Source organism: Paramormyrops kingsleyae, unplaced genomic scaffold (genome assembly GCF_048594095.1).
Source record: "Paramormyrops kingsleyae isolate MSU_618 unplaced genomic scaffold, PKINGS_0.4 ups117, whole genome shotgun sequence".
In the NCBI taxonomy this organism is placed as follows: Eukaryota; Metazoa; Chordata; class Actinopteri; order Osteoglossiformes; family Mormyridae; genus Paramormyrops; species Paramormyrops kingsleyae.
This window is the reverse complement of record NW_027326055.1, coordinates 2,089-14,103: the sequence shown is the minus strand read 5'-3', so window position 1 is coordinate 14,103 and position 12,015 is coordinate 2,089. Positions and strand designations below refer to the sequence as shown.

Here is a 12,015-nt window from a genome sequence, read left to right as displayed (position 1 = left end):
CACTGATTTAGAATATTTCCTTATCGTGATTAACATCACCACCTTGTGGAAGGCATGGCTGACGTTGTTTCTTGCTTTTGATGTCAGGGGCAGATATCCGTGAGTTTTCTAGGCCTATGACTGGGCCAGCCCTTGTCCCCCTGATTGATGCCATTGAAGCTGGAGAGAAGCCTGTGGTGGCTGCCATTGAGGGAATGGCACTTGGCGGCGGCTTAGAGCTGGCTCTGGGGTGTCACTACCGTATTGCCCACTCGAAGGTCAGTCAGTTTACCTCCTTATGAAGGTTAATAATAATAATTGATACTTTATTGTCCCCGTGGGGAAATTGTTTTTACGCCTCCCTCAGCTTGCTCTTTGTAGAGTAAGTTGTTTGTGAAGGGCAGCCACCCGTAGTATCGCCCAGGGGTGCTGGGGGTTAAGGGCCTTGCTCAAGAACCTACAGACGTGCTGAGGCTGAACTGGTGACTTTCTGATGACAGGCACACAGACTTAGCCCACTGAGCCACACACTGCCCCCGTTACAGCTGGGTTTGGCATCAGCAGCCAGTGTGTGTTCTGGATCACTGACCTGGATTTCTTGGGGTGGATGGGGAGGGGTTGCTCCATTTCTGTTTTGGAAAGCTGACACTTTCTCTCTGGGAAACTGCAGGCGCAGCTTGGACTCCCAGAGGTGACCCTGGGCCTCATTCCCGCTGCAGGAGGAACACAGCGCCTTCCCAGGCTCATTGGGTTTCCTGCAGCTCTTGACATGATTATCACAGGTGACGGTGAAAGCAGCAGCAAGAGCCTCTTCATTCCACTCTGAGTTGTGGCTTGCTGGAGTAGCTATCAGTGTAGTTTGATGCAATCAACATGCTCACGGTTAAATGGGTAGCATTTAAGGGCGCTTTTCCACTCCACTAGGTACCATACTTTTGGTACAGTACTTTTCGTACTTTCCCTTTTCCACTGGTTTCTGGGATGCATTTTCCTAAAGCATAGTTGCTTATTACATTAGCAATTTGCATAGTTGGAACAAGGCAGTTGTGATGCAAGTGTTTCCCTAAACCAAAACTACCAACTATGATGGTAACTACGCTGGCAATTTACATCATATGAACCAGCGATAAAGCCATATAGGTGTTTCCCAAAACCATAGTTCAAATGAATGTTTCTAAACACTGTTGTTAAGATGGCGGAAAATGCAGCTGAAGGAAGGTAGTGTATCAACGTGAAAGTATTAAATAACATACATAATATCAAGTGCTTTGAAAATGTAGTAGTATGGTATGATTGGAGAGGATATTGTTTACCCACTTGGTTTGTGCTACATGGAAGAATTAATTAAAAATATAAATGTATATATAGGGCTGCACAATTATCACATTGCAATATTTATAAAACCAAAAAGGAGAAAAATTATCTGAGATAAACTACTACCAAACAAAACTTATCTAACAGTAGAGTGTGTCAATTACGTTGCTGGTGTAGAACAGCAAAAGCAGCAAAGCAGTGCTGACAAATGTGATATGATTATTACTGACATGCACATCGTGATGACAATGCTGAAATTATTTTTCGTTCAGCACTTATATACACACAGCATTACCACTTTATACACAGCATGGCGGTCATTACAGTGTACAGCTGAAGACTTTCAAGCAATTGACGAGCAGATTATTCCCTTCAAAGGCCATCTGTCACTCATGCAGTACATTCCAAAAAAAAAAAAACCCGAACCCTGGGGAGTGAAGATGTGGGTGAGAGCAGGAACCTCAGGATACATGTACAGATTTGAAGTGCACCAGAGTTAACGTCAAATGCTTGCAGTTCACTAAAGTGGACATATAAATAACTTCTTGAAAAAATGCATGTTGGAAAAAAAAACTTTACAGCTGTTTTTTTCATCCCTTCAGAGAAATAAAACCACTTAGCACCAGGAACAGGTGTGGCTCATCAGAAGCCAAGTGGGACAGAAAACCTACTGGATAGTAGCTCTCCAGGACCGGAGTTGGAGACCCCTGCTCTAGGCTCTAACCTCTGTTCCCTCTGCAAATATTCCCCAATCCGTAGTGTCAAAGCAGTCTTGTAGGACTGCGGTGGCTTCCTCAGTCCACACCTGAATTGTTTTAACTGTTGGTCTTTGTCCACTACTAAATGCAGCAGAGAGAGTTCCTACAAAAACTAAATAATTCAATCAGCAGCAGGATATCTATTAGTACCTAGAGTAGAAATAGCTATGGCCAGCTACAGAACAAAAAAAATCTAAATATTCTGCCTACCCTGCTGCCTGCAATACCTGTACTATCTGTGACATCCATCCAGCCTGCCCACCCTTCTGCCTGTGACATCTCTCCTTCCTGCCCTACTCTGCTGTACCACTCATTCATCCTGCTGTCAGAAACTGCCATCACCTGCTTGCCATTTGCACTGAGTTTCAAATCTTAAAATTTGCTCTGTGTAAATTAGGATTTTGCCCTCTTGTTCTCTTTCCTCTGCTGGACCCTGAAGGATGGGCTCCTTCCTTTGTTACTTTTTTGAAGTACCAAAAGTATAGTACCTAGTACAGTATAAGAGCACCTTAACAGTACTAATAGTAGAAAATGAAACAAACAAAACTGGCTGCCTTACACAGGATGAGACATGAAGTCTACATATACTAATACTTTTTATTTAATATTAAAATGTCTTGGTAGTCAGAAGACTTTAGCTGACTATTTTAAAAGTAAACATATGTTTTAACAATTAACATGTGGAATATTTGCCCTTTATGGAAAAATTGCATACTATTATGTGTATTGAGGAAATAAGAAATATTTCCAAAATTAGGAACTGTACAGATCATATCCAGTTTTGCCTTGATCAGGTCGCCGTGTGTCAGCTGGGGACGCCCTGAAACTGGGCATCGTAGACCAGGTGACAGAAAGAAATGCTGGTGAAGTGGCAGTGGCCTTCGCTCGGAGTGTAGTTGGTAGGTGAACGCAGTGAAACAACGTCACAGCTTTTTTCACAGTTCACATCTTCACACCTGGTACAATTCAAGTACATTTGGGTACTGCACTGTTAATGAGGTTTTTCTCTGAATAAATGATAAGCATGTTGACTAGACTTTTTGGGCCTTATTAACTGAGCATGCTCTGCGCACTTGCCCTGCACTGGACTGGACTGAGCATGCTCTCTCCGCTTGACCTGCACTGCACAGGACTGAGTATACTCTGTATACAGTACTTGCATTGCATTGTACTGGACTGAGCATGCTCTGGGCACTTATACTGCACTGGACTGGACTGAGCATGGTATGGGTGCTTGCATGGTACTGCACTTGACTGGGTATGCTCTTTGCACTTGCATTGCATTGTACTGGACTGAGCATGCGCTGTGAGTTTGCACTGCATTGAACTGTGTGTGTTCTGTGCATTTGCTCTGCACTGGACTGTGCGTGCTCAATGGACTTGCACTGCACTGAACTGAACATGCTCTTTGCACTTGCCCTGCACTAGACTGGACTGAGCCTGCTCAGTCCAGATAAAGCATGCTCTTGCTCTATGCATTCTCTTTGCGCTTGCTCTCATTATATTAACGGAGTCTACTCTAACCCTTGTTTCAGACTGTCCACTGGTCTCACGCCGCCTCAGCACATGGCCACCCTTGTGTCCTGCAGACCTGGACAACATATTACAGATGGCGCTGGCGAGAGCATGGCAGCGTGGGCGAGGTGCCCTGGCACCCGTGGCCTGTGTGCAAGCAGTACAGGCAGCTAGGCTGCCGTACAGCCAGGGCATGCAGCAAGAACAGAAGCTGATGTCCATGCTGTTTGCTTCTCCTCAGGCTCGTGCCCTGCAGTACTGTTTTTTTTCCCAAAGGGCCGTGGGCAAGTGGAGCATGCCTAATGGGGCCTGCTGGGACAACAGCACCGCTAGACCCATCCGCAAGGCCGCTGTCATCGGTAGGACCTCCCTGCATCTTTATGGCTGGACTAGTTGTTGTATATGATCAACATTAGTGATGCGAGGGTCGACCCGTGACCCGCGGGTGCGGGCGGTTTTAGGGCACCCGTGGGTGCGGGTGGGCGGGTCAAAAAGTTACAAACCGCTTTTCATTATCGATCAAAACGTGTTGTAAACGGGGTTCGAATTACCACGAGGATCACTTAGTTCCACTCACAATCACAATCAGTTAAATAAAAGGAAAAAAAGCTATCTGTAGCTTTAGTTTACACCGCCAAAACCTCTCCTAGACCTCTGATGAAGACATGACTAACTTAATCAGAGAAAAGTTAAGAAAGGGCGATGCAAAGGTTGTCATAAATGCAGTCGGCATATAATTTTCAATTTTGGAGTGTTCAATTTGTAGGTTAAGCTACTAGTTTGGAGAAATATCATGGTTAAGTATGCTCTGCTCTACTTCATTTTAGACAAAATTAAGTTAAAAGACCTAAGTTCTACTAAGTTCATTCAAATCTGATAAGAGTTCACTAAGTTCATTCAAATCTGAGTTCTCAGATCTGTTACATCAGATGTTACAGTTTTGATAACTAGTGTGTTTTACATACATGCGCGCTTGTGTGTGTTTGTGTGTGTGCGAGAGATGCAAATTCCTGCAATTTTCCACAACCCTTCAATAAATAGCGACGTAAAAATCGATCTTTAGGTTTCTTTGTTGTTGTTTGGTACACAGTTAATCTTGCATAAAATTGTGTCATCATTTTCAATGCGAAACTAGCACAAATCTATGTCATCTATGGGTTACAGTGTCACAAATGACACTTCATTGGTAGGTTCCATGGCAATACAGGCTCACTGGTGTTTTATTTTTTTCCTCGGGTCGGGTCGGGTCGGGTTTTGGGTCATTATCCACGCGTATTTTTGCGGGTTGAGTGGGGCGGTTTGGATCTCCTGACGGGTCGATTTGGGGCGGGTGTTGAAAAAAGCCGACCCGCGCAACACTAATCAACATCAATATATCCCCTATTTCCCACAGGTTTGGGAACCATGGGGAGAGGCATTGCTGTCTGCCTGGTTCTGGCAGGTATTCCTGTCATTGCCATGGAAACAGATGAGAAGCAGCTGGAGGCTGCAAGGAGGGTGGTGATGGCACTGCTGGAGAAAGAAGTACAGAAGTTGGCTGTGGGGTTGCACCTGGGGCTGATCCACTTCACGTTAGAGCAACGATACCTGCGTGAGGTGGACTTGGTCATTGAGGCTGTATTTGAGGATCTGGCTCTAAAGAAACAGCTGTTTGCCGAGCTGTCATCTGTGTGCCATCCAGATACCCTTCTGTGCACCAATACCTCGCAGCTAGATGTGGACCAGCTTGCTACTGCCACCAGCAGACCAGATCTGGTGGTAGGAATGCATTTCTTTGCCCCGGCAAACAAGATAAAGTTGCTGGAGGTGGTGTTCACAAGCCGCTCGTCCCCTGAGGCTGTGGCTACAGCCATGCAGCTGGGGAAGTGGTTGGGGAAGGTGAGCGTCGCTGTTGCCAACTGCCCTGGCTTTGTCGGGAACCGCATGCTCAGGCCCTACGTAGAACAGGCCGGCTTCCTGCTAGAGGAGGGTGCCACCCCTGAGCAGGTAGATAGCGCCCTGGAGCATTTTGGGCTTGCCATGGGTGTCTTCCGTATGTCTGACCTCTCAGGGCTGGACGTGGGCTGGAGAGTGCGCAAAGCAGCAGGACTTACAGGTCCTGGAGTGCCCCAAGGGCAGCTCTTACAGACACAGCAGGGGTACAGATATAGCCCCTTAGCTGACCTCATCTGTCAGAAAGGTCGTCTGGGCCAGAAGACGGGCTGCGGCTGGTACCTGTATGAAGGCCCAGGGGGACACATGGCACGGCTGGATCCCTGGGTGCACGCCTTCCTGGAAGAATACCGCCGAGTGCATGGGCTGCAGCCACGTAGCATAGGCCAGCAGGAGGTGTTGGAACGCTGCCTGTTTGCGCTCATCAATGAGGGTTTTCGTGTGCTGGAGGACCGCATTGTCATGGACCCTGTGGCACTGGATGTCATCTATGTCTTGGGTTATGGCTGGCCAGCCCACACAGGGGGACCCATGTACTATGCTGGGGAAGTAGGGCTGCCCAGGGTCCTAGGGAGGTTGGAATACTACCAGCGGGTACATCCAGACATCCCACACCTGAGGCCCAGTGCCTTGCTGAGACAGCTGGTGGCCAAGGGGAGTCCCCCAATCCACAAGTGGATGTGGCATATTGAGGAGGGGTCCAGCCGCCTATGAGCCCTAGACAAACCCAGGCAGCCCCTGAATAAAACATAAATTTCTACAGCTGTAAAGCCTTAATACTTACAATAAAGTAGTGACTGTTAAAAAGCCTTTTATTTTCATAAATACATTTTACTTATACTGGTGCACTGATGGCTTCTGACTACCAGGAGTCTTACATAGGTTTTGCGATAAAGCTCCTTTATGCACATTAACAGGGTTCGCATTGATTGCATATTAACCACGTCATACACATGCATCTAGTATTTCCATAAATAAGAGTCATCATGGCAGAGAGGAAGAAGCTGAGTTATTTGTCAGTATTTTTTCCAAGTTGTTATAAGGCTGTTTAAGAAAAGGTGCATTATAATTTAACATGCAACAGACACACTCAGACATGATAGTCACAGTTGTCTAGTTGCTAGTCTTACTGCACTAAAGTCACACTCTGAGCTAGGACAGGAATTGTAAATTACCATTTCAATTAAACAGACCTGGATTTCACTTGAGCACTGAGTTCTTGCTGTGTGCCGATTGGTCAGTCTCCTATAATCATGCATGTGTCACTAATGCTAATATGAAACAGCTGGATGAGTCTTTCAGTCAAGGAAACAAACCAATCAAAGCGCAAGAAGAACTGATCTACTAAGCTGAGCACAGGAGCCTTTCATGTTTGTAAAACCCGAAGTAGCTCCAAGTGTCCTCCCTGACATGGATTACCTGGTCACCCTAATATATAAGTCTATAACATGCATATCAATCACAGATATTTCAGTGGTGAAATGATTCTATGTTGTATGATTGTCACCAGACATAAATAAATAAAAATATAAACTGATTAGAAAATCAATAAAAACACACAAAAGCAACTAAAATTAAGGTTAGGTCAGGTTGGGGAGCATGCGCTGATGCAGCGCATTGCCACACCCACCACACAGCTAAACTCCTTGGGATCCCGGCCAGCGATCCCCCAGGCAGATACATGGTCCAATCCCACCCTCCAGAAATGGCCATCCAACTGCCGCAGCCAGGTGTTACATGGGTGTCCCCTTGGCCTGGTCCAGCCTCTTGGGTCCTCAGCAATGAGGATCCTGTGAGCCGGATCACCCTCAGGGAATTGCACCACATGGCCACAGTGCCGTAACTGATGCTCCTTCACAATGCAGGTTAAGGTTGTGCCTCGCTCCTAGTGCTGCTTGATCCCAGTGCTGCTTTTGATACTATAGACCATACCATTCTCCTACACAGGCTTGAACATACTGTAGGCATAAGGGGAGTGGCACTCTCTTGGTTTAAATCTTACCTCTCAGACCGCTATCATTATGTGAATTTAAATAGTGATTTCTCAGAACATGTCAAGGTCAGATATGGAGTGCCATAATGTTCAGTTTTAGGTCCCCTACTATTTTCACTATACATGTTACCTTTAGGCTTAGTTATTTGTAATCATGGAGTTAGCTTTCGTTTCGTTGCAGATGATACACAATTATATATATCGGCCAAACAAGAAGATAGACAGCAACTTCAGAGAATGGAGGAATGTTTAATTCACATCAAAAAGTGGATGTCAGACAGCGTCCTCCAGTTAAATCTAGACAAGACTGAGGTTCTTCTTACTGGCACTAAAGCCACCAGAAGTAAACTATCTGACATCATAGTCAATCTGGATGGACTATCTATTGCACCAAGTACTGTTGTTAAAAACCTTGGTGTTATTCTAGATTCTGATCTTTTGTTTGATGTACATGCTTCAAACATTAGCCGTACTGCCTACTTTCATCTGCATAATATTGCCAAGTTAAGAAACACGCTATCCTTTCAAAATGCAGAGAAATCGGTTCATGCGTTTATTACCTCCAGGCTCGAGTACTGTAATGTCTTATTCTCCGGCTGTCCAAATAGGTCATTAAATAAACTCCAGCTAGTCCAGAATGCAGCAGCCAAAGTCCTCACCAAAACTAAAAAATATGATCATATTACCCCAATTTTATCTTCACTACACTGGCTGCCAGTTAGATTTCATGTTGGCTACAAAATACTACTCTTAACTTATAAAGCTGTAAATGGTCTTGCACCGCAGTATGTGAGTGACCTCATTTACAACTACATTCCGAATCGTACGCTTCGATCGCAAGATGCAGGTCTTCTATTCATACCCAGAATAAAGAACATTACTTTTGGGGGAAGAACATTTGCTCACAAAGCACCAAAATTATGGAATAAACTTCCTATTAGTGTTCGGAACTCAGACACAATCTCTGCTTTTAAGTCAAGGCTTAAGACGTACCTCTTTAGTCAGTCTTTTGGATAGTAAAATCCCCTTTGCTAAGGTGAATGGGAAATCTGGAGTGCCATACACCCCTTTCCAGCAACCTCATGACCCCAGGAAGAGTCGCCAAGGACATGAATGTCACTACTGAGGTAGGTAAATCTCTCAACAAGTTCCACATTCACCCAGCAGACAGACACACTACTGATGGCTGTGCCCAAGAAGTCATTGAATGCCTGGATCTTGGTCTTTATCCAGGACACCCGCAAACCCATACACTCAGACTCCTCGCTCAGTCTCTCGAGAGCCCCCATCAGAGCCTCCATTGACTCTGCTAAGATCACAGCATCATCGGCAAAGTCAAGATCAGTAAATCTTTCTTTACCAACAGATGCCCCATAGCTGCTGGACCCCACAACCCTGCCTAACACCCAGTCCATGCAAGCATTGAACAGAGTAGGAGCAAAAACACACCCCTGGTGGACCCCAGAATGAAATGGCAAGAACGTAGAGGTTCCCCCTCCACTCTGCACAGCACTCACAGTACCAGTGTACAGGCCAGCCATGATGTCCAGCAAATTCAGGGGGGATCCCAGTCTCAGGATGTCCCAGAGGAAAAACTATTTGCTCATTGGTTGCTTTTTCTAAGCTCAGGAGACATAGTTGTGATTCTCCTATGTTTCTTGATTAAGTGTCAGCTGTTTATCAGATGTTTCTCCTAAACTCCATTAGGAGAAATAAGAGTAGACAACTGAGACGAGAAATATCTGAGACTTAATTGAGATTCTTATTTAGCTCTTGTTGTAGTATCAGCAGTGTCTCAGATGTTTCTCCTAAATGCCATTAGGAGAAATAAGAGTAGACACAACTGAGACATGAGAAATATCTGAGACTTAATTGAGATTCTTATTTAGCTCTTGTTGTAGTATCAGCAGTGTCTCAGATGTTTTTTCTAAAACTCTCTTTGTCTTTCTGTAATCTCTTTCAAGACTCATTAGAGAAAGTGTTTTCACTCAGAGATTGCTCTTACTAAGCTCAGCATTTGTGGTTGTGATTCTCATATGTGTCCACTTTAGGTTTCAGATTTCACTTCACATTTTACTCATAAAATTGCCCAGGGAACATACAAATAGACATAAATGAGACTAAAGTAAACTTGGAGAAGACAAGACATCCATGAGACTGTATTAAAATGAAGATGAGAGAGCTCTTTAGTGTCTTGCAGAAAGTTTTATTGCTCAGACGTTAGGCTGCTTTTACTGTGCTCAGTATGAGGTTAACATTTTCTTTACTCATGTAGGTTTCAAGTTTCATTTTACATGCTTAATACAATGGCAAGAAAATACAATATGGAAATCTTTTACAAGGCACTTAAAATATTTTTTTTTTACAGAAATTAAATAGTGTTAGATACTGCACATATGAGCTATGTTCATACGTTGCAATCTCTGTAAAGACACAGATTTTAATCGTAGAGAAACAAATTTGCTACAATATCAAACTAAAATATATGGGCCATTCCACCGAATGGGTGCCATTTGCTTGTTGTAACTCTTCCAAATTAAACTTAATTTTTTATCATTTTTCAACTCTGAATCTAATAACACATATATTTAACTATTCAAAACGTGTATTGGTCAATCTCAGGCAGCTTTATTTAATCTTTTACAAGGTTTCTAAGCCGAAGATGGTTACATTTTTCTCAGTCCTGTTACCAAAACTCATGTGACATTTAAAAAGAATGTTTAAAAGCATGTCAACTAATTCCTTTGAGGTTCCCTCAAGAAAGTGTTTATTTTAAAGAAATGGTTGACTACATGTTCAAATAATTGATATTTATGACCAAAAAATCACTATATATGCATGCACGTTGTATTTTTCTAAAAGATGCAAAGCCATTTTTATCTTTTCAAGAAAACCCAAACCTGAAATTGATTACATTTTTTATCATGTAATTTATTAAACAAATGGATAAATGATGGACCAAACATAATTGAAAAAAAGTGGTTTATCTTTATTTTTTTTTTAAGAAAAATAATCAAGTAACAGGAATGAACATCATCCCTTGAGTAGAAAGCTCTCACTCTGCTTAACAAACTATCTCCAACCCTGTTGTTCTGCTTCCACTGGTAGGTATAGTTAACTTTCCCATTTTTCTCATTTTTCCATCTTTTCTTTGAAAAGCCCAATGAATTTGGAGCCAAGCATTGCAGAATGTACTTTTTCTGAACTTTTCCTGTTATTATTATTTTTGAAATTATTTGCCTTTCCCTCTCCCCCTGTGCTGCTGTGTATTTGTTTCGGATGTCTTGTAACATAGACTCATGAAACAAAAGAGTCTTCTGAATGGCCGCACGTGGAAGCTGTCTCATCTGCCTTTTTACTTTTGTGCGTGGAGAAGCATTATTCTTTTTCATGCCCTGGACTTGTTTTTTGTACTTTTCTGTTTTTTGGGTTAGTTTCTTCAACAGAACCTGTAATTCTTGAATTTGCTTCTGAAGATTCTTTTGTTTTTTTTTATCTTCTTCTCTGCCCTTGATTATGTTGCCTAAAACACACATGTGCATCACATTAAAAAACACACTGCAGTTGTTAAAATGCACTGTTGCATTATCTCTGTGACTTGATAAGCAGAATTTTATACTGTAATGCAATCAAGTCTTTTTTGAGTCTGGTTCTGCTCGAGGTTTCTGCCTCCAAGGTTTGCAATCATATGCACAACACTTTATTACATTGCAACAAACACACACACATGCCCTATTGCATCCCTTGCACATTTTCTTTGACACTTGACCCATTTCATAAACTACACCTGGAAGTGCTTGGTTGTGGATCTACAACTTGTGCTGCTGATAGCTGGGGACTGTGTGCAGGGGTGATGAGGTGTTGTAGAGCTTCTTTCCTGTCCTTGATTCTATGGTATGTTTCCCTCCACTTTTTGCATTGTCTGCGCTTTTCTCTCTCACTTAGGTTATTGATCATTTTCTTCCTGCCTGATTCTAGGTCCTCCCTGTATTTTTCTTGTTCCTTCTCTAAATATCTTTCTCTCCTCTCTGAGTCGGCATCACGTCGAGCACGATAGCGTCGCTGCTTTTCTGCAGCACTTAGGGGTGGATTGGCACCCTGTAAGTATGGTATCCACATTGTGAAACTGATCTTAAATCTCAACAAATTCAGTAATTTCAACTGTAAAACTTAAAAGTTGAATAGTATTACACTGACTAATATTCACACTAATAAATCAATAAACCAGAGGGCTCTACTCACTCCTGTTATTGGCACTCAGTCCTGTTACTCTTTATATGAGTAACAGGACTGAAAGTAACAGGACTGAGTTTTTAGTATAGAATTAGCAAAAACATGAAATATAGCTACATGGTGACTATGCTAATAGCACGACAACATTGAGCACATTCTAGTGATCTACCAAAAATTTGTATTTTAAAAATAAACAGATAATATCCAAGAATTAATTTAGGTATCAGGACAGAACATTGAGATTGACCTCCTCAGTCATAGTTAAAATTTTATCAAATATAGAGGGGGAAA

At 43.0% G+C, this 12,015-nt stretch overlaps 1 protein-coding gene across 2 annotated transcripts in view; it reads left to right on the top strand.

The window, feature by feature from the left end:
- The window catches only part of LOC140586982 (peroxisomal bifunctional enzyme-like), a 76,226-nt gene extending 69,525 nt beyond the window's left edge, over positions 1–6,701 (top strand). For both annotated transcript variants that reach the window (XM_072708538.1, XM_072708539.1), the window contains 5 exons: positions 88–257; positions 650–761; positions 2,846–2,950; positions 3,587–3,925; positions 4,960–6,701. In XM_072708538.1, the coding sequence (XP_072564639.1) occupies positions 88–257; positions 650–761; positions 2,846–2,950; positions 3,587–3,925; positions 4,960–6,212 (1,979 nt within the window). In that variant the 3' untranslated portion in view covers positions 6,213–6,701. The remainder of the gene's footprint in view (positions 1–87; positions 258–649; positions 762–2,845; positions 2,951–3,586; positions 3,926–4,959) is intronic.
- Positions 6,702–12,015: the final 5,314 nt, after the last annotated feature.